Consider the following 23895-nt stretch of genomic DNA (forward strand, 5'->3'; position numbering starts at 1 on the left):
AGTATTTTTGAGATAATTATCCAATTGCTTTTGGTCTCTTTAAAAAGAGGCAGCTACACAAAGAGCTGTAATTCCTAAACCCTTGCTCCAATTAGGATGTGAATATCCTCTAATTAAAGCTGAGAGTCTGTACTTTAAGCCCATATTGATTTTACAACTGTATCTTGAATATGTTTAGGTAAACAGCTAAAATGACAAAACTTGTGTCACTGTTCAAATATTTCTGGACATTACTGTACATGGAGCTGCATTAATGTTCCTAGTATAATGGGTGCACAGAAGAAGCATTGCTGTGCAGGGAAAGACAGTGACGGTGCTGCAGCCTTCTTTATGCTTCTTAATGTAGGTTGTCTGTCTTTCATATTGTAAGTCAATATATAAATAACTTGCACAGAACAAATAGAACAGTCTAATTATGTTGTTCAGACTCATTGTTTTCAAAAACATTGCTGCAAAAACGAATGTATTACACATGAGACCAATGATACATGGACACACTGCAAATACAGATGGTGAAAATACCATTGCTAGGATGCTGCAAATCTTAGACGGTTGCTTTATTTCTATTGAGACGTGATCAAGAAATAGAATAATTGCTTTTTACCCTTATATATTTGTCTGTAAAGCATTATATTTCCCTAATTTATTGGAACAGGGTGTCCATTGGGTATTATGCAGACGTTTCCTGCTCTGGGATGTACAGTATGTTATGTTGGATGAGTCTGGGCTTGAGCTGCCAGAGGTGACAGATTCTGAGGAATGTAGGAGGAGAAGGTCTGACACGCGTCAAGACTGTCTCATTGTACAGGATGAATCTATATTGTGCTACCTTAGGGCTCTCCTGCAAATAGGGCAAGGCCTGTTCATTTACAAACCTGATATCACTATAGTGACCTTGTCTCGACAGAGCAATTTTAATGCTAACTCCTTGTTCAAGCACAAGTCAATAGATGCAAGTTCAATCCAATAAGGATGAGTATGACACGTCCGTGATATGTTATCTTGTTGATCTTCCTTTGATTAAATGACTGGGAAGGCACTGAAACATATATTGGTAAAGAACAGTAAAATTAAAGCAATACAAATATAATCTATGGCAAAAATGCTGTTAATATGCCATAAATGTAGGAAATGAGAATACACCTATAACCTAACCTTTCATGGATCCCATTTGTCAATGTTAAACCACGCTAAAGAAACTCAAAATAATCCTGTATATCCATCTCAGCAGACATCTTGCTGGTTTCCCTTCTTCATCTTCTCTAGTGTTTCGAGGAAACTGCATAAAGTAGGCTGCAATTGTAGCTGATGGTATACATAGTAAGGTAACTGAAATGATAAGCTACGCCTAAACAGGTCTACTGGAGGGAACCTCAACCAAAACTCAGACTTCTACAAGTCATGTAACCATATAATAGTTTACGTTTTTCTCCATAATTTTCCAGCAGCTGTAATGTGAGGGAAAAGTAAGGGATAAATGGAAATGAGGATGACTACAGAGTTTATTGTAGTCTGTAACCACAGATACATATAATTCCGTATGGGAACTGTAGCCAGTTATTTTTAATTTAGGCCAGTTGCAAACTTTCAGACTTGTCTTAATTCGATACAAAGAAGAAACAGAAAAGTTGCAATTGTAAAGGTTTCCTCTAATGCTACAAATGTAACGTTTACTTAGAAAAAGTAGAACTTTTGCAAAACCACAGAAAGTAGTATAAAAGAGTAGAAGAAAAACCAGCTCACCTACACCGGCATTCGACGTGCTGAAGCTCGGAGCTCGTGTGACCACGTGTGCAAACAATATGAAAAAATAGGAAGTTGTTCCAGCTCCACGAAAAATCCATAGTTTCTTAAAACATATTTGAAATGTAATCAAGTCACAAGATTCATATGACAATCCATATAGCAACGCGTTTCAAACGCTCATAAGCGTCCTTTATCCAGCTACATGGGAGATGTCTTCCAATATATTTAAACATTAGTATCACCAATGAGAACCATTTTTCAAGTCACATGATCAAAGTGGAAAACATACAATTCATAAAGACAAAACACACATAAAAAACACAAATAAATGAATAAAAAACAACACACGATGTATGCCAATGCTTGATTCAATTTTAAAAATGTTCTAATAAACTATGGATTTTTCATGAAGTTGGAACACCTTCCTCTTTTTTCAGTAGTAAAGTAGGGTTTTCCCTTGGTTCCTTATTATAACAGCTTTTTATTTTCTGTTTTCTATAGCTACTGGAAACCTGCTTGCCCCTAAACATCCTAAATGAAGGGCGAACCCTGACCTCTCTGTAAAGTGCACTACAAGAAGCAGAGGATGTAAAAATCCCCTTCTTATGTGCTCTGTGTAGCAATGTAGGTAGTAAACAGCAATAAGTAGTAATACTCTGATTTTGCTGGATGGAGCTATAGATCCCCCCCATATGCAACTGATAAGATTGGAAAGGATGGTGCCGACATCGGGTTACAGCTACCTATTTTTAACTAAGGGAAAGGAGAATTTTTTTTTAATTGTACACAGGTAAACCCTTCTTTGTCAGAGCTAAATGCACGTCTGCCTTCATCTGGATCCGGATACACTTACATGAGCTGACATTCTGTACTGGAGAAAATCATCACGTAGTCACCGTCTCATGCAGGAGATTCACAAACTGCCCTGTGAATTTTTAATGTCTGGGGTAAATTTTGCAACAGATTGATGAAAGCAAAGATCTAGTTTAGCATGATTGACTTGCACTGCAAAGCAACACGATATTCACATTTCACATGATCATGCTCTTTCATGTGTTATATCAACATCATATAAATGCATTGTAGTAGCTTCAATCCACCATTCTGTTCTTCTCATACAATGAAAAGTGGTGCTGATCGATAACACATAGCATACAGTAAACCTCACTGATGAATATGTAGTGCAAAAACTTTGTCTTAGGTCTCATTTAGACGTCCCTGATTTTTCATGTATGTACAAAACAGTCTAAGTTTCGTCAGTGTTTGGTCACTGTTTCATCTAGGATTTTCACATATGAAAAAAATGTAAATTACAAAGCTTCTACTATACATTACAACAGGAGTGGACAGATCATTGGTGCAACCGCTCAGGGGGCCCAAGAGGTAAGGGGGACACTACCAGCTCCAAAGCAGCAACCAGCTTCTGTCATAGCCAGAACTATTTGACTACAAAAGACCCAAATACTATTCTTGCACAGGGGCCGTTCTTTGCATGTGACCGCCACTGCATTACAATATTAATCATGAAAAGCAGACGGATAGCTCACTGGTGCCATTTGTGTGCTGTAAATGATTCACGGACCCAAACACTTGTATGGGTGATTTTCATTTGTGAGGCCAATAAAAAAATGGACACATCTCCATGATTTTTTTGCAGACACAGTCTGCAAAAACAAACAAAAAAAACAGACATATTAATAGCCCCATAGACTATAGTGAGTACGTGTTCTACCTGTGATATAGGTTTCAGAGAGTGGATGTTTATTAGTAATGATCGAGTATGTTTCATTAATCCTTTACGGCGAGCACGCTCGGGTGCTCGCCGAGTATTTCGGCGTGCTCGGAATTTCTTTTATTGTCGCTGCAGCTGCAAGTGCCATGGCTGTTAAGACAGCTGTGACACATACAGAGATTGACTGACGGACAGGCAATCTCTGCATGTCTCACAGCTGTCTAACAGCCGTGACACTTGCAGCTGCGGTGACAATAAAAGAAATCCCGAGCACGCCGAAATACTCGGTGAGCACCCGAGCGTGCTCGCCGGAAAGGGTTAATGAAACATACTTGATCATCTCTAGTGCTTATGCACACCTGTGCTACGTTACAGGGGAACTTCCTTCTCAAGCAAGTGCATTGTCAAAGTAACCTAGACTACGTGACTAATTTAAATTTTATCAGCATTTTACTTCACTAAAAAGCTTATATGATAAATGTGTAATACCTTAATGTGCTCTTCTATCCAAACTGACTTATGCAAATGTCCCGATCTTGGATTGCAATGCATTGAATGGCCGCCATTCTCCTGACCGACAGGGTCACAGCTTCATATATTTCTAGGAGGTTGTCACGCTCGGATCGGGAGACCAGTGGCCACTGTGTGTATTAGCGGTCCATTATCAAGCCGAGATCCACGGTCTGCTTGAACCCTTGGGCTACATTCAGAATAAATCTTGAAGATGTCTACGGCACCATACCATATGTAATTAAGGAGAAAAAACAACCTCTAGTATACCATTACGGTCAAACAAGGTTTATCGGTGGTGCTTAGCTGCAATAGTTCACAATATATTTATGGAGGATAAGAAAAAAAGCAGCACTCACCGATCCTTTAAAATTCAGTCCTTTATTCCTTTGTACGGGACATGTTGGCGGAAAGCAGGGGATGCGGGGAGAGAGAGAGGCGGACGAAGGCCATTTCGCGCTCAACTGAACGCTTCCACGGGTCCAAACAATGTGATCACGTTGATTTACTTCTTTTTTCAAATAATTAGGCAGCATTATTATTATTATTTATTATTATAGTGCCATTAATTCCATGGAGCTTTACATGTTTAAAAGGGGTATACATAGAAAACACCAAAGTACAATAATTTGAACAAAAACGAGTTGGCGACTGGTACAGGAGGAGAGAGGACCCTGCCCGCGAGGGCTCACAGTCTACAAGGGATGGGTGAGGATACAGTAGGTGAGGGTAGAACTGGTCGTGCAGCGGCATGGTGGAGCGAGTGTTACTGCAGTTGAAGGCTTGTCGGAAGAGGTGGGTCTTCAGGTTCCTTTTGAAGGTTTCCACGGTAGGTGAGAGTCTGATGAGTTGGGGTAGAGAGTTCCAGAGTAGGAGGGGGAAGCACGGGAGAAATCTTGTATGCGATTGTGGGAAGAGGAGATAAGAGGGGAGTAAAGAAGCAGATCTTGTGAGAATCGGAGGTTGCGTGCAGGTAACTACCAGGAGACTAGGTCACAGATGTATGGAGGATACAGGTTGTGGATGGCTTTATAAGCCAGGGTTAGGGTTTTGAACTGGAGTCTCTGGGCAATGGGGAGCTAGTGAAGTGATTGACAGAGGGGAGAGGCTGGGGAATAGCGGGGGGACAGGTGGATTAGTCGGGCAGCAGAGTTTAGGATAGATTGGAGGGGTGCGAGAGTGTTAGAGGGGAGACCACAGAGCAGGAGGTTGCAGTAGTCGAGGTGAGAGAGGATGAGGGTGTGCACTAGGGTTTTAGCAGATTCATGGTTGAGGAATGTGCGATCCGGGAAATATTTTTGAGCTGGAGTCGGCAGGAAGTGGAAAGGGCTTGGATATGAGGTTTGAAAGAGAGATCAGAGTCCAGGGTTACCCCGAGGCAGCGAGCTTGAGGGACTGAGGAGAGTGGACAGCCATTGACTTTGATGGATAGGTTAAATGGGGGCATTGAGCAAGATGGGGGAAAGATGATGAATTCAGTTTTATCCAAATTAAGTTTTAGGAATCTAGCAGAGAAGATGAAATAGCGGACAGGCAGTGTGGGATTCTGGTTAGTGAGGAGGTGATATCAGGTCCAGAGAGGTAGATCTGTGTGTGGTCAGCATAGAGGTGATACTGAAAGCCGTGAGATTCAATGAGCTGTCCCAGGCCGAAGGTGTAGATGATGAAGAGTAAGGGTTCTAGAACTGAGCCTTGGGGGACACCGACAGATAGGGGGCGAGATGAGAATGTCCGGTCTGTTAGGTATGAGGAGATCCAAGATAGGGACAAGTCGGTGATGCCGAGAGATGAGAGAGTCTGTAGTAAGAGGGAATGGTCCACTGTGTCAAAGGCAGATGAGAGGTCCAGAAGGAGAAGGACAGTTGCGTCGCTTGGATATGGCGGTCAGTAGGTCGTTGGTGACTTTAGTCAGTGCAGTTTCAGTAGAATAGTGCAGTCGGAAGCCAGATTGGAGGGGGTCAAAGAGGGAGCAGGAGGAGAGGTGGGAGGACAGGTCAAGATGGTTGTTTCAGTAGTTTTGAGGCATAGAGGAGAAGGGATATGGGGCGATAGCTAGAAAGAGAGAATGGGTCAAGGGATGGCTTTTTGGGGATGGGTGTGATCGAGGCATGTTTGAAGCATGAGGGCAAGACACCAGTTGTTAGTGACAGGTTGAAGAGGTGGGTTAGGGTTGGGATGAAGACGGCGGTAAAATTTGGGATGAGGTGAGACTGGATTGGGTCTAGTTCACAGGTGGTGAGATGTGACTTTGAGAGTAAGAAGGAAAGTCAATCTTCCATGATGGCGGAGAAGCTGGTTTTAGAGGAGGAGAGTTGAGTAGATATGAGAAGGGAATGTGGGGACTTATGGCAAAAGCTTTGTCTGATAGTATCAATCTTCTGCTTGAAGAATGAGGCAGTCTTCAGCTGAGATGAGCGGAGAGGGAGGTGGTGCTGGGGGACAGAGGAGAGAATTAAAAGTACTGAATAGCTGTTGAGGGTTGTGAGACAGAGAGGATATGAGAGATGAGAAGTATGTTTGTTTTGCTGCAGTGAGTGTGGACCTGAAAGTAGTGAGAGCTTGTTTGAATGCGATGAAGTGCTCGTTGGAGTGGGACCTTTTCCATCTCCGCTCAGCAATCCTGGAAGCCCGTCTCAGTTCTTTAGTCAGGCTGGTGTGCCAGGGTTGCCTGTTGATTGTGCAAGCTTTGGTATGTATGAGGGGGAGACCAATTCAAGAGCTGCAGCTGTTCTGCTGTTATATAAGGTGGCAGCAGCATCTGCATCGTGTAGGGAATTTATGTCTGTAAGAGAGGAGGGATTCAGAGAATGAGTGTAGGTTGAGGTGTTTGAGATCTCTGCAAGGGTGTGCAAGTTTCTGTTTGGGGAATTGTGGACCTGGAGAGGAGAGGGGAGAGAATATTGTGGTCAGAAAGAGGGAGAGGAGAGTTAGAGAGGTTGGATAGGGAACAGAGGCGGGTGAAGATGAGGTCCAGTGTGTGTCCATCTTTGGGAGTGGCTGCGGAAGACCATTGAGTAAGGCCGAAGGAGGAAGTGAGGGATAGAAGCTTGGAGACAGATGAGTGGGAAGTGTCCAATGGATGTTGAAGTCGCCCATGATGATAGTGGGGATGTCAGCGGAAAGAAAGTGAAGTAGCCAGGTGGTGAAGTGGTCTAAGAAGGCGGTGTCTTGCCCTGGGGGGCGGTAGATGACAACCAGTTGGAGGTTGGAGGGGGAGTAAATGAGCACACAGTGCACTTCCAAAGAGGGGAGAGTAATGGAGGGTGGCAGTGGGATATGTGAGAAGGCGCAGTTGTCTGACAGGAGAATGCCAACTCCTTCACCATGCTTGCCGCTGGGGCGGGGGGTGTGGGAAAGGTGGAGTCCGCCATACGAAAGTGCAGTTGAAGGCTGTCAGAGGGGGTGAGCCAGGTTTCGGTGATGGCGAGGAAGGAAAGTTTGTTAGTGATGAAAAGATCATGGATGTAGGAAATTTTGTTGTTGTGTTTTCACTGGCTGTAAGCCATAATCATCAACATTAACAGAAATAAACACTTGAAATAGATCACTCTGTTTGTAATGACTCTATATAATATATGAGTTTCACTTTTTGGATTGAAGAACTGAAATAAATTAACTTTTTGATGATATTATAATTTAGTGAGATGCACCTGTATATGCATTTGTTTGTATTTTATTATAATGATGTATGCTACCTAATTACTTGAAAAAAGAAGTAGATCAACATCATCATCGTGGAAGCGTTCGGATGAACGTGAAACTGCCTTTCTCTCCCCTGCTTGCCACCAACATGTCCTGCACGAATGTAGAAATGGCTTAATTTGAGTTTTGGGGGGGTGACAGACTCCTTGTAAAGATTTTTTTTTTTTTTTTTTTAACATCTCTGCTCTGTCATTGTGAACTGAACACATTTGGCAGAAAAGGCAGCTCATCTGCAATGCTAAATAAGCTCACAGTATTGATGCTAGGTTGCTTAAGCGTATAGGGCACAGAATCCCTCATTGGTTGCAACATTCACAATTGAGATCCAAACTTTTTATGAAAGCTGTTGCTCAAAGGGCATTTCATGGTTGGGTTTCTATTGCCAAATGGTTGTATGAAGTTAAAAAATGTTATGCAATGCTGATTTTAAGGAGCAAACAGGGTGAAAGAATCTTACGGATACTAGAAGGGTTTCAGACTGGATAAGTAGTACCATCTGTACAGACACTCAAAGGCATGGGGCTATTTTGCACTCATAATTTCCAGAGAAGGGAAATTCTGTTGAAAACCAAAATATCTTCTCAGTAGTAAATCCCAAATATTAGCAATTATCACCAAAAGCAAGTCCCATTTATAGAGAGTGTATTTCCAAGAACATTGCATCACCACAAAAAATCCCCTAAAAAGGGGTAGACTCAGAGACCACCCCTTTTAAAATGCAGACTCAAGAGCAATCAGCTAGTTACTGGGGATCCTGCCCCTTAGGCTATGTGCCCTCGATGCAAAAATGCTCCAGATTTTTCCTGAGCGTTTCTGCATCTCCCTGGCAGAAAAAACGCATTTTACATGCGTTTGTCGGCCAGGGACAAGCGCTTTTCCAAGCGATTTTAGCATCACCTAGAAAAGTGCTTGAAAGTTGGTCACACAAAATAAATCCATGCAACCGGCATGGATTTATATTGTCTTACCAACATAATGTTAAAAAAAAGAAAAAAGAATTAGAACGTAAAAAATAACCTTATACTCATCTTTCCGGCGGCATCGGTCTGCTCCCAGCGTCGCTGTTGGCTCTGTGGCGGGTACCGGTAATGTAAAAGGACCTTCCATGACGTGACCTGTCACATGACCGCTGACGTCATGGAAGGTCCTTTTACATTACCGGTACCCGCCACGGAGCCAGCAGCAACGCTGGGAGCAGAGCGGGAGCCATCGGAAGGAGAGTACAAGGTTATATTTTATTTGAATTATTTTTTTTACTTACAGGTACTATGGTACCTGGGTCTGGAGGAGAGTCTCCTCTTCTCCAGACCCAAGTACCATCTGCGCATTAATCGCATAAGATCCCCATGACTACATGTAGTCATGCGGATCTTATGCGATCCAATGCAAGTCAATGGCGACGACTTTGCAGCGAAATCGCACTAGAATTGGTCTTGCTGCGTTTTTACCGCAATGCAAAATTGCAGCGGAAATTTCCACATGATGTGCACAGCACATGCGGATTTGCATTGCAGTAAATGGCAGACCTATTACAAGCGATTTTAATGTGTTTTCGCAGCGAAAATATGCCACAAAAATGCATTAAAATCGTTTCGTGTGCACATAGCTTAAGTTTGGTGGTGAAAACTGACCAGACAAATATTTCCCCTGTAGCAGAATAAAAATATTTGAAGTGCCCCGCTGTGTGATGTTACTGAAGAGAAGCACTTGGAAAGTAAAAACTAGAAAAAGAATTTGCAAACATATGAGTTGTAATAGAAAACACTAAGAATTTAATACTTAATTGAAATAAAAAGCTGAAACAAACTTTTATACATCTGAGAAAAATCAGGTAATTCACAAACTGTACATAGATTTTCCAATGGAGGATCCGAGCTTCTGAGATGTTAATGGGAAGGGAACAGTCTTCCCACTCATTGTCCCTCTACCACGCTGTAATAAATCTTCTAGAGCTGCAGGAACAGAGATTCACATCCAATAAACTTTGTTTTGTGAATATTGAGCAGTTCAGAGTTGGGAAATTACGAGTTTACTACTGGAGCCCAGCTAGTGGGATCACTGCTTAGCCTTCTTGACAATAGTACCTACAGCGGAGATGACCGTAGTCTTTGAGCCACTTGCGCTTGTGGTTACTGTGACAACAGAAGGCAATGTGGCGGTGGTGGTGAGGATGGTGGGCTGGGTAATGGTAGTCATTGGTATAGCGGAGTCCCACTTGCTCTTCCTCTTTTGTGCATCTGTAGATACAGTATAATAATGAGATGGCCATGCATACCTACCTTTATGGTTCCATGCAAAGGTAGAAACATATAATAGGCACTCACCTGCTGTCGCTGTTGTAGTGGTACTTGTTGTTCCGGTTGGTGCGCTGGTAGTCGTGCCTTTTTTAGTTCCCGTCACAAACTCAATCTGAAAGTAAGAAGCAGTTGGAGAGCAAAATTAAATGACTGACTATAACTATGGACTATAAATCTATCCGAGCTCATCAATTCAACAGAACAGAGGTTTTATATAGAACAGCAGATAAACCTAAAGTAAAGCGTTCTCTTAAAGGAGATGTCCAAAATTAGATAAACTAGTCTTTTGTATCCAATTCTATGCTCCAAATAATAGATGGCGCCCCAAACAATACCAACTCAGAATTCCCTCTAGACCGAACCAGCCCTTTAATTCCATAAACTATACACACAAGCCATCTAGACAGATTCACCTTTGTTCGCTCTTTTTTTGCCTTTTCTAGTTTGTCCATTTCAATCTTTTGGGCTTTTGCTGCAATAGAAAAAACAAACAAACAATGAAAGACATTGAAATAAACATGGTTTTACTGCAGGCATATTTATTCCAATGCAAATCTAGCACTGGATGAGGTCTCCCTTTATTAAGCAAGCACAACTGGATATTAAACTGGCAACAAAACAAAGTTTCAAAGGCGTCAAATGAGGAACGGTAAGTAAATGGCTATGTCCTCTGTGCACATGGGAGGGATTGGAGTGGTAAATCATACATTTTTTTTGTTATTTTAGAACATTACTAACCCCAAACAAACCCTTTAACCCCTTCCTGACATTGGACATACTGTTACTTCCAATGTTGAGTGCCTGCCTGTGATGCAAGCCTGGTAGCTGAGCCCGAATCATTTCCGGCAGTTATTGGCTGTGTCATTCAGTCATCATCCTCCTCTAAAGACGAGTTGCAGAGCTGAGCTCCATCCGCTACTGTCAGCATTGGGCAATGGCATTTATAGTGCACAGATGGAGGGTGCACTGTTCCATGCACCCCTAGGCTCACCACGCAACATGAACACGGGTGCCGATAGGCTGCTATAGCAGCTGGGGGGGTCCGCTAATGCCATGACACTGCTCCAGAATAGACCAGCCTGTCGCTAAACTTCATAAAAGAAAACATGTTTTTCATTATATAATGCAATACTGTTGTATTGCATTATATAGTACAGTATTTTGTTTCTAAAAAAATGGAAAAAAAACCCTCAAACCAACCCCCTCTCCCCCACATCCCCATTAGAAATATATATCTATATTTTGATGGATCGGACTTTTACAGACACGGCAATACCACATATCTGTTTTTTTTAAAGACCTACATATGTAGACTAGATGTTGGCCCGATTCTAACGCATCGGATATTCTAGAATATGTATGCGGCCGACCGGGCGCGACTAATCAGCGAAGCAGTGTTTAAATGGGTTGTGCACTACTTTAAATTAACCCCCCAATGTATCCCCCTGGGGCCCCTAATGAATTTTGTAATTATGTCATGTTGTCAATACTGCTTGTGACAACATCGCTGACCACGCACAGCCAGCACGTAATTCCCCCGGCTGCATCTGGCTCTTGCTTCCACTTACATCACGACCATTTGCGGCTGCAGCCAGGGGTCTCCTGTTCGCCGGCCGCGACCAATCAGTGAACCGTGTTAGTGAGGACTGGGGAGCGGCGCTGCCTGTGCGGGTACTTCCGCAGGGAGCAGCCGGGAGATGACCGGCTAGCGCTGGTCATCTCCCGGCTGCATCGCCGCTGACCTCCATGCGGCTACCGTCGGGAGATCAGCGGCTGGGGCTGCTGATCTCCCGACGGCAAGTGTGAAGGGAGGACTGTCGCTGCGGCCGCCGGTCGGGGTACTTCTGCTGCGAGCAGCCAGGAGATGACCGGCTAGCGACGGTCATCTCCCGGCTGCATCGCCGCTGACCTCCATGCGGCAGATGAGCCGCTAACGGCCGCCATCTTGTTCTGAAATCCCACGTCGCTGACTGGCCGCGGCCGGACCAATTAGCGACGCAGGATTTCCGGGAAGGACAGACGGGATAAGCCGATTATATATGTAGATAATTATATAAAAATCTACATATATAGGTCTATAAAAAGCACATATGTGGTATTGATTCATCCATAAAAGACCAATCCATCAAAATATAAAATGAATTAACTTGGTTGGTAAAGACAGTAAAGAGAGAAAAAAATACAACAGGAAGCGATCAAACTGTTACATCTATGCCAAACTAGTATCAATAACAATATTGCAAAAATTAAACCCTCACAGCTCAATCAATCGAAAAATGAAAAAGTTATGGGTCTATTAAAATTGCAACATAAGCAATATACAAATATATATATATATATTTTCAAATTTTCAATACTTCGAAAAAAAAATCTATAGTTTGGTATTGCTGGAACTGTACTGAACTAGAGAATTGAAATGCAATGCCATTTTTACTGCACAATAAGCACTATATAAAAAAAAGGGGGGGGATTCCCCCCCCTCACTGCATTTGGAATTTTTTTTCCTGTTTTACAGTGCACCGCATGGTAAAATGGATGTAGGCAAGATTTTATTTAGTCCGGACAACCACTTTAAGTAAATGCTGGCCAAACACTACCAATTATGATGAAAAAAGAGGTGTGTAGGATACCAAGCTGAATCCAGCATTTAGTGCATTTCATTGTATTATACTATATGGGAAACACATACCTAGAGCCTCATAATAGGAATCTTCTGCCCACCCATGAGGATCAAACATATCCTGCAATAGATAATAAAACCAAACCTGTCAGGTTGCCTACAAGCAGTTTCATGGGAAACAATAAGTCAGATAAATTATACAGGTATCACTGATCAAACCAAGAAATGTACTGAAATGCCAGGAACAATGTGATGTTCATTCTTGGGTACAAAATGTCAACTACAGGACTTCATATAATAAACCTGATATAGACAGGTGCTTCTATATGCTGATGAATGAGATGACAATTTATTGCAGAGAATCTCTGTGTGCCATTTCCACTAACAACTCGTCCACTTGAAATAACAGGAGGTCGTCACAGTAGGACAGCCCTTACGCCTAGCTATTAGAGCACAAGGAGGTCGGATGTCATAAAGGAGGGATTCCAGCTGAAGACCCTAGGCCAGTGGTCATGTACTGTTTTACATGTGTGTTCAGTCATTTGACCGTTTATCATGTGTAATTACATGCACGGCAGGATGCAAATGTCCCCAGTGATAACAGAGTTTCACCAGGGATGTGAAAATGGTGATCATCTGATCGCTGGTCCTTTTCTGAGCCTGTTTTTAGATTACAAACCTTTAAGTTAAAAGGAACCTGTCATCACTTTCATGCTGCCTGAACCGTGGGCAGCACGAATCAGAGCCTGGCTGCAGCATTTCAGCTGAGTATCTTTTATTCTGAGATGCTGTGGTGTTTCAGAGAAAACATACTTTCCAAAGCAGACCACGGACTAGTGCATCTCAGATGAACAGTTTGACGCAGGAGCCTGGTGGTTTCTCTCCTCCACGATCTCGTTGACTGATGGGTTTCATCCTGTATATGTTTATAGGGAGAGACCTGTCAGTTAAGGGGATTAGGGCGGGAGAGAAACAGACAATAGTCCCCGGCTGGTTTTTCAAAATATGTTTGCTCTAAAAAGCTGTGGTGTCTCAAACTAAAACATACATGGCTGCAACAAAGCAGACAGCCGCTGATTCACCCTGCCAGTGGCTCAGGCAGACTGAATCTGAAGAGAAGTTCCCTTAAAAAGCGTTTAACATTCTTATTAAAGGGAATCTGTCAGCAGGTTTTTGCTAATTCATTTGAGAGCAGTATAATGTAGGCAAAGAGACCCTGAATCCAGCGATATATCACTTAGTTTACTGGGAGCAACAGTTGTGACACAATCAGAGTTTTTAAATGTGGTTTGTAGGAGGGCTCAGAAAGCTGCCCCAGCCCACACCAGGCTCTCTAGGTACATAGTCTATTGACAATGAGGATAGGGTGTGGTCGGATAGGGGCTGTAGTACAGGCAGTGATAAAGGCCTGAAAAGTGACACATCCCTGATATCTGTGCCTCAGTCACTACCTCATTCTGTCCTCAGATTACATAGCAAACGCCTCCTGACAGATTCCCTTTAAGAAGCTTTGTCCCTAAAAATAATATACATCATTAGGCCTCTGTCACTTACCTTAGGATAATTAGTGCCAAGTTCATCAATGGAACAAAACTGGATGAGCTTTTCATAAATACTGGAAAATAAAATAATAATGTGCCATAAGTAACAACATAGACCCCCATAGCTGGTCTGTACCAGAAGCATAGTGTACAGAAATAATAAGTGGTGAGAATTAATCTTTCCATGGCGTAAACTACTTGCTGCTGTGCCCACCTGGGGTTTCGGAATTCCTTTTTCTTCTGAATCATTTGATTCATGTCTGTCCCTTCTTTCAGCTTTCTTTCATACAATTTATGAATTTTCTCCTAAAATGAGATGGATCAAAATATGTGCATAAATACACCCTACATAGGTCATGAACTACCCTAGCACCATAATGCTCATAATCAATTGATGACAAACACACACTATGGCCTACTTCTTAGAATACCAATTAACAAAAAACCCTGGAGAAAAAACCCCAAGCAAACACAGCGAGAACATAAAAACTCCATGCAGAAGTTATCATTGGTTAGATTCAACCTTATCATAAGTATGTATCTGATGTTCAAGTACTATAGCCGGCCTGCTTTCACCTGTGCTATCATTATCACAGGCCTCAAGAGGGTGGATTAGAAAGCAATAGATTAATAAAGAATAAAAAAAAATGTTTTTGTTAATGTTGCAAAAGTAAAAATTATAATGTACCCTTTGGATTAACTCTCCATCTTTCTGTATCCCCTCGCTACTACATTTGTAATATAAAAACACGGAAAATGTATTTGATTAGAAAGCAATGTATAACAAGCTATCGGGGTAACCACCAAATTAGTCAAATTTTAAGCAAGATAGTTAAAATATAACATTTATTAGATATATATTAAAATTTTTCTTCAGGTAAAAAAACCCTAATGGGCCAAAACAGTGAACCCTGGGTCTTCTGAATTAGCATCAGTAACTTATAATAGTGTATACATGCAAACCACACCTCAAAATGCCAAATGACAAGTATGTAGGGTTTAGAAAAATCAACCTCAATTCATCCAGAGCATTGGATTAAATATTACCCTTACTAATGTTGGTTGACATTTTCAATAACAATCATATAGGGATACCATGTATGCGCTCAAAAATTAGGCATACAATGAACTCCTATATGCCCTTTAGCACAACAGGTACCATGGACTATACAGTAGAATCCCACATGACCTCTATTCAAAAAGGTACCGTGGACTATGTCAGGGAAAATCAACAAAGCTCCGCTGAAAGAATCCTTCGGGTTGTTGTTATACCAAGCAAAATTAAACAATCTCACCCAATCCTAAAGTGCATCATGGCTTGATTCATCCTGGTGTAATGTCATCCTATTGTTCATGACCAAAACATACTGGAGGTATCCTGCTCCCAACGCGTTTCCTCCTAAAATAGATTCATCAGGGGAGACTGAAAAAGGGGGCTGAGGGTCTCCACCATTTCAAGCAGTCCTTATCCTCCTCTCAAAAGACCCAGGGTTCCACCTGTTACTTCCTACACCGTGTCTCCTTTAAACTGCCGCGCTAAACGACACGCCGCTACGTCACTTCCGGTCACGTGGGCTGGTATATCCGGTATCTGGAACGCAAACCATCGGATGGAACGCATAAGGAATCCCGCCGACGTCACATCCGGTGACGTCCTCCCTGTTTCCGGTTAATGGAACGCATGTATGTATCAATGAGGATCATCTCAGGCACTCACATTAGCACTTCAAAACAACCAAAACAGCTGATCCAAAACTGGACTCCACACAGCGGTGATTGGGGAGGGAGGAGAGACAAAATAATGCACTCTCACAGACAAACAGACTGGGAGGTATAATACACCTCCTCACCTCCATTTTCAGATATATTCACCACTACAATCTTGCAGCAACATATCAGACAATGGGACCAAATAATTTATAGCAATTCAACTTTTTTAGAAAAAAAGGAAGCACCATCGTCCCACCCCTTAAGGGTTAAGCATGGCCTCCCACCATAGGGCTTATCTTAACCAGACAGCTAAGCAGGCATGAATAGGAGGCTAAGACCAACACATATTTGTCCGCAACAAACCATTTGGAACATTGCCAAAAGGCTAAACCAAGGGTCAGCATCTGAAGTACGGGGTAGAGAGAACAGCACACACCATAGGGTAAATAAATGATATATTACTAAAAATAAAGGAAACCTTGGCGAAAAAAATGGCCCCATAAAAAAGGCCAAGAGGATACAGCATGACACACAATCTTTTCTACACTGGCCCTAGGCCCCAATCCCTACCTGACAGCGGAGGTTGGCACCCTAGACCTGCGCAGTGTCACCCCCACTCAACGTCGGCTGTCCCTACACTCCTTTCCCTAGATGGTCCCTCGACCCATGAGAAACATTTATACAAGATTTGTTCATTCAGTCCACTAGGTGCCAGAGTACGTAGATAGTGTATCCATTTGGCCTCTCTTTGAAGTAGAGCTTTATCCCAATTTCCACCTCTCTGTGGAAACTTGACCTTATCAATAACTATGAATCTAACCGAATCAACTTTGCCCTCATGCATGGTGTTGACATGTTTAGCTAGAGGTGTGTCCTTTTTATTAACAATATCACGCAAATGTTCACCTATACGCCTCCTGAGTTCTCTTTTCGTTTTACCTACATATTTGATATTACATTGACATGTGGCTTTGTAAATAATCCCTTTGGATCTACAATTTATGAAGGAATTGATATGGTGTATTTCTCCAGTCACTTTACGCTCAAAAGTTTTACTTTGTGTGATCACCTTACATGCCACACATCCACTACATTTAAAGCAACCCTTGCCAGTTGATCTAAGCCATTCAGTACCCGCTCCACCAACATAGTGGCTATGTACAAGCCTATCTCGAAGGGATCTACCCCTACGGTATGTAATCTGTGGGGTAGACTTAACATAGCTCCCTATGTCTTCATCCACCTGAAGGATCTTCCAGTGCTTCTGGAGAATTTTTCTAACCTCATGTGCCTTATTTGAGTAGGTAGTAATCACTCTACATGTGTCATTTATTCCCTGATCCTGTGGAGATGGATAAAGAAGAGTCATACGATCCTTCGCCAGAGTTTCCTCGTAGGCCTTGGCTAGAACTTTTTTGGGGTACCCTCTTTCAATAAATTTATCCAGTAATTCAGAAGCCTGCTGATCAAAAACCATATAATCTGAACAGTTTCTAAGAACCCTCAGATACTGGCCCTTCGGGATCCCTTTCTTCAAGGGCAAGGGGTGATTGCTCTCCCATTTCAGTAATGAATTTGTAGCGTTTTTTTTTCGATATGTCGAGGTAGAGATACTACCATCCTCTTTCTTACATAACAAGATGTCCATAAAAGGCAAGGTATTGATACCTACTTCACATGTAAACCGCAAATTAAGACTATTTTTGTTGAGCGCCTTCACAAAGGTATCGAATTGTATGGAGGTGAGGAGGTATATTATACCTCCCAGTCTGTTTGTCTGTGAGAGTGAATTATTTTGTCCCTCCTCCCTTTCCAATCACCGCTGTGTGGAGTCCAGTTTTGGATCTGCGGTTTTTGTTGTTTTGAAGCGCTAGTGTGAGTGCCTGAGATGCGCCTCATTGATACATACAAGCGTTCCATTAACCGGAAACAGGGAGGACGTCACCGGATGTGACGTCGGCGGGATTCCATATGCGTTCCACCCGATGGTTTGCGTTCCAGATACTGGATATACCAGCCCACGTGACCGGAAGTGACGTAGCGGCGTGTCGTTTAGCGGCAGTTTAAAGGAGACACGGTGTAGGAAGTGACAGGTGGAACCCTGGGTCTTTTGAGAGGAGGATAAGGGCTGCTTGAAATGGTGGAGACCCTCAGCCCCCTTTTTCAGTCTCCCCTGATGAATCTACTTTAGGAGGAAACGCGTTGGGAGCAGGATACCTCCAGTATGTTTTGGTCATGAATAATAGGATGACATTACACCAGGATGAATCAAGCCATGATGCACTTTAGGATTGGGTGAGATTGTTTCATTTTGCTTGGTATAACAACAACCCGAAGGATTCTTTCAGTGGGGCTTTGTTGATTTTCCCTGACATAGTTCCCTGACATAGTCCTGAATAGAGGTCATGTGGGATTCTACTGTATAGTCCATGGTACCTTTTGTGCTAAAGGGCATATAGGAGTTCATTGTATACCTAATTTTTGAGCACATACATGGTATCCCTATATGATTGTTATTGAAAATGTCAACCAACATTAGTAAGGGTAATATTTAATTCAATGCTCTGGATGAATTGAGGTTGATTTTTCTAAACCCTACATACTTGGTATTTGGCATTTTGAGGTGTGGTTTGCATGTATACACAATTATAAGTTATTGATGGTAAATCAGAAGACACAGGGTTCATTATTTTGGCCCATTAGGGTTTTTTTACTTGAAGAAAAATTTAAATATATATCTAATAAATGTTATATTTTAACTATCTTGCTTAAAATTAGAAAGCAATGTATTCTAAATACGAAGGAAATTACAAAAGACCAATTGGAGAAACCAAACTAGATATTCATCAATAGATTCCTAGTCGTCTATATGGATTAAGAGTGTGCCAATAATAATGCTGGCAAAAACTGTACTGCAAAGGAACAAGAAAGATGGACACATGAACAGAAAGGAGATGAAGAGCTAAAACTAAACCAATACGCGTGTAACCAAGAATCTTTGCTAGAAACCTGCTTTTTGGTTACAGAAATAGTCTGCAAATTAAAAATGTCATCCAGACATAAACAGTGAAATCTTCAAGACACAAACATTAAAGGGAAGTTCCACCTTCACAACCGAAGCTTTTAATCAGTTACAGTGCATAAAATGAACAATTTTGTTATTAGTCTTAATTAAAGTTAAGCCATGTCTATACATCCCATGAGTCAGAAAGGCCAGAGACACTTGATAAGTTAAGAAGAAATAGAAAAAAAATGAATTATGGAATAACTGCAGGATTAGACTACACAATTTGTTTGTAGGTCTGTTACTATGGAAATAAATATGTTTGTATAGGAGCTGTAGGCAAAAAAATAAATAAAAGATAGCGCTTTAATTAGAATAATTCACTACATCGATACACAGGGTAAGAACTGAATAGCACTGGAAACTATTTGGTTGAGCATGTGGACCACAGAAAAGACAAAAAAAATATTCTGGTAGTGGCAGGATCTGATAACAGGTTGCCATACACATTAGATAGACGTCGGCCAAACAACTACCAAAAGCTTAAGACCAATTGTCGTATTTGCACATGTCGTGTAACTCCCAGTCCGTCCTGAAGCGGTCCTTTGCTAGTCGGATGATATGGAGGGCATGTCTGAACAGCTCTGTGGGTTTGACAGATGTGCAGTCTCTGTCCTCGATAGCCTTTCACACCTACATTCGGCATTCCTCACAGACCAACAATATTCTATTCACAATGTGCTGGAGTTATGGTAAATATGGACATGTTCTTCAGGGAAGGGCTGGTGACTTTGTCCCTGCATATTACCTGCAGGTTATTAGAACAACGGCCCGGGGGTTCAGGAGGGATTCGGATGTCATCTGGAGACATGTTTCGTACTCTCTCTGAGAAGGATGCTAAGCAGAAAAGATACAAACGAATGTCAAAGAGTGACATGAATGCACACCCTTTCTTTTATTATGAGGTATGGATACAAAGGAGTTAACACACGCTGGGTAATAAACATGACATTTTAATGCTGCCAAATCGTTGGATTAATTCTGCTGTTAAGTTGTGGGGGGAGGGCAGGCAGACACGCCACCACTTATTCTTACTGCCTCTGGCTGCTCTGGTGGCTTTTGCACCCACCACCCCCTTTTCCAATGCAAGAGAACAATTGCCCTCTGTGTGGCACAATGTCTTGAAAGTTATTCAGCAGGTATTGCAGCTCCACAATGCAATCTGCTCTACAACCACCACAATCAGCACAATACTCATACAATTAACTCACTCAGTGCCATCATGTTTGCAGTTCAAAAGCTTAAAAACCTATCTATCTGGCAGTCTATGCAAAAGGACTGTCACTAAGCCCAATTAGCACAGCTAATTCAACAGGTTCCATCGAGAACACAGGAGGAGCCCTTCCCGCATACCACAAAAGAACAGTGTCTGAGGGGGCATAAAAACATAAGCAAAGGGCAAAGAAAAGCCTTAAATTGTTGGGCACCCTAAAGGGCATGGGGTGTGCAGCATACTGGCTTGCTCAGATAGGCTGCCAGCGACAGAACAAAGGCACACACTCTTCCTGTAAAAGCCAAGAATTCGGCAGTGGAAAAAGCAAAACTGGATGGCAGTTGCTGCTTTATGTTCAGCAGGACTGGCTCACAATGTAAGAAGGGCACAGGTCATGTGTTTTCACTGGCTGGCATTCCTATTTGTAAGCTTACATATATGTAGTTCTTCAATGAATGTTGAGAAGCCTCTGAATATGAATAGGGTTATATTGGAACAATAGTAATGTTTGTATGGAGCACACAACGCTCATACATACGCACTACACATACAATAAATGTGCCCTGTGGCTTGGACATTCCTGAGAATCTGCTGGGTGTGGCGGGGTCAGACTACGCCCTAGTACTGTCATATCCGTGGTGTCTCATCATATAGTGGAGTTACAATTAGGCCAGACGCCAACATGAAATCGCTAATTCCTAGCAGTAACCTTGCATAGTGTTACACAACTACGGGCACATGAATATTTACTCTAATAAAGCCCAGCTCTAGTCAAAACCTGAAAGATGCCAGGTTCACACATTGGAGGTCCTGGGGGATCAAGTACGGGCAGTGGTTTGATGGGGTCCTTCCACCGCTAACAGCCCATGGGATTTGTAAAGTGCTGCAGGGTTAAATAGCTATTTATGACACTTACACACTAGCTCTTGGGGATCTTTTTTCTCCAACTCTAACTGTTCCTAGAAGAGAAGAGAAAAAAGCAAGAATTAAAAATTGCCAAAAGTGACAACTTTTAGATTACTAATGAAAACCATAAAATTTTACCAGACATTAAAAATTTGTGTGAGCAGTGTCCACTGACAATGTAATATCCTTTGCTACCTGTGCTTAGGGCAATGTGAACTCTACCTGTCTGATTCTGTTTTTCACCTGAAAAGTGGCAGTAAAATGAATCTGGCAGCTACTGCCCTACTGAAATACTATATACATTTGGCCGCACGCTATTGGGAGTTATGAGATGTACAACACTCATGTGCAAACTATCAAAACTGTATGGTCAACTTAAAGAGGGCCTGTCACCAGGTCAAAAAGTGGCCAGTTTTTAACCTCATGTTTCCCCTGCTGCTTTTTTTTTTTAATTTGCCATACAGTTCTAGAGATATGGGAATATAAATGAGGGCTAATTTTTATGGCCTTTCCAAGGGAGCGTGTCTTTAGGTTGCTTTGCATTATATCACCCAAAAGCAACGCCCCATTGGTAAAGACCATAAAAGATAGTACTAAATAAAAAGGCCCTCTTAGGAACCATATGGCAGATTTTTCAAAAAAGTAAAACTAAAACATCCCCAGGGGGGCAGCCGTAATTGAATAACAACAAAAACTGGCCACATCTGATCTGATTCCAGGTCCTCTATAAAAATCTGTATAAATTACACACTGAAAACAGCACCAAATCGGTGAAGTGTAGTGGGGATCAGTGGCACAAAAAGAATCCCAATCCCTCCACTTTCATTTTTTTCAGGGTTGATGCTATTTATGTGTGATCTGTCCAACACTTGCATAAACTCTTAACAGTGAAAAGAATTGGAGTGTTTAACAAAAGGATAAAAATTGCTCATTAGACATTTACCCTACGCCACATTGTTCCCATTAAACTGCTGAAATTCCATTGATTTGTTTTGCCAATAAATGGTGATTCTTCCTATCCTCCACTTATCAAATTTGGTTCATATGACAATTCAAGTGCTCATGTAACGTGCCTGGTGACCAGTGCAGGAAATGCAAATAATGCTGTTAGACAACAGTGTGAATGAAGCAACTTCACAGGGGTCTTTCTAATAATGATAGTCATCACCTATCCACAGGATATTAAGTGTCTAAATGATGGCGGCCCTACTGATCACTAAAATGGGTATCAAAGACCCCCATCTTCTTTTCTGTACACACTGCACCGAGACATGGCATTCGAGCATGCAGCAATCGTTCCATTCAAATCTGATCAAAGCACATCAGTTTCAAGATTTTTTTTAGGATTCCATCAAATTTTTTCCCACTAATAAAGTACCGTTTAATGAATAGATCTTGTAATAATAATAAGTTTCACAATTGGTTGTGTTAAAATAAAAAAATGTTCCTGTGCTGAGATAATCTTATAAATGTTCCCCTGCTGTGTACTGTGTAATGGCCGTGTCTGACTGTGCAAGGACATGGTCTGATCATACCACATCTCCTGGGCAGGGGAGGAAGCAAACTTATTTTACCTCACAGAAAGAGTCAGCTGTGATCCCATGTTGTCCTGTCTGTATACTCTTTTGCTTCCCTCCCTCGCCCAGGTGCTGTGATATGATCAGACCATGTTCCTGTACGGTCAGACACAACCATTACACAGGAAAAAGAATACGAGGACAAGACAGACTACCTGGTAACAAATGTGCAAAATCACTTTATTGGATTATAATATTAAAATTAGACAGGACAGTTTGCAAGGTGGATACAAAAAAAACAGATGTAAATAATACCAGCATAAACCACAATGATGGTTTAAGAGCGGTCCGCCTCTACTTGGGTGCCTCCAACCTGGACGCCCCTTTGCGTGAACTCATCTTGGAGCTGCTGGAGTTTGCCCTTACCCACAATTTTTTTGTGTTTAAAGATCGTTTTTATCTACAGAAGCGCAGCACTGCCATGGGGGCGGCCTGTGCCCCCTCCTATGCCAACCTCTTCCTGGGACAGTGGGAGAGGGAAATTTTTGGTGACGGGGGAGAGCCGGCCGCCCACCGTGTGCTGTGCTGGATACGCTATATAGATGATATTTTATTTTTGTGGCAGGGTTCAAGCCAGCAGCTCGGGACTTTCATGGGCGGACTCGGCATGAATCGGTATAACATTAAATTGACCTACAGCTATGATTGTAAAAAGGTGGACTTCCTGGACATCTTGCTGCGTGTAGACTCTGATGGGTGCATACAGACGGATGTATATAGGAAGTCCACCGCAGTGAATTCACTGATTCACGCCGGATCTGCCCATAGTCCCGCCACCATTAGGGCCGTCCCGGTTGGACAGTTCCTAAGGATGAGGCGAATATGCTCTTCACATTCTGACTTTGAACGTCAGGCCCAGGATCTGGGGCAGAGGTTCGTCCAAAGTGGTTATAGTCGCAGATGTATTAAACATGGATATGATAGAGCAAGAAAAACTCCACGTAATGAATTACTTCATCCCTCAAGAAGGAGGAAAGACGTGGATGATAAAATCAGATTTATCTCTGCATATAACCACGAGTGGTCGGGCATGCACCAGATCCTGACTAAACATTGGGATATATTGATGACGGAGCCCTCCTTGAGATCATATTTGGGGGACCGCCCCTTGATGACCCCCAGGAGATCCAAGAATCTCGGGGATCTCCTGGTTAGGAGCCACTATATTCCCGAAAGACAGTGTCCCTTTGGCTAAAGGGGTCTCGTTTTGGGTTGCTATAAATGCGGCCACTGTCTGGCTTGACCCAATGTCCTCCGCTGTACTTCATTTACGTCTG

The 23895-nt window shown here is 42.3% G+C and overlaps 1 protein-coding gene across 3 annotated transcripts in view; it reads right to left on the minus strand.

Annotated features, from left to right (window-relative positions):
• Positions 1–9439: 9439 nt before the first annotated feature.
• SAP30BP (SAP30 binding protein) overlaps positions 9440–23895 on the minus strand; it is a 64501-nt gene continuing 50045 nt past the window's right edge. For 2 of the 3 annotated variants that reach the window (XM_073684011.1, XM_073684010.1), the window contains 8 exons: positions 21052–21094; positions 19671–19759; positions 14363–14454; positions 14162–14222; positions 12677–12728; positions 10401–10459; positions 10015–10099; positions 9440–9927 (listed from right to left, as the gene is read on the minus strand). In XM_073684011.1, the coding sequence (XP_073540112.1) occupies positions 9746–9927; positions 10015–10099; positions 10401–10459; positions 12677–12728; positions 14162–14222; positions 14363–14454; positions 19671–19759; positions 21052–21094 (663 nt within the window). In that variant the 3' untranslated portion in view covers positions 9440–9745. The remainder of the gene's footprint in view (positions 9928–10014; positions 10100–10400; positions 10460–12676; positions 12729–14161; positions 14223–14362; positions 14455–19670; positions 19760–21051; positions 21095–23895) is intronic. The other variant, XM_073684012.1, reaches the window with a different exon arrangement.

This window comes from Phyllobates terribilis, unplaced genomic scaffold (genome assembly GCF_046119375.1).
Source record: "Phyllobates terribilis strain yellow unplaced genomic scaffold, ASM4611937v1 Scaffold_5__5_contigs__length_657084704, whole genome shotgun sequence".
Lineage (NCBI taxonomy): Eukaryota > Metazoa > Chordata > Amphibia > Anura > Dendrobatidae > Phyllobates > Phyllobates terribilis.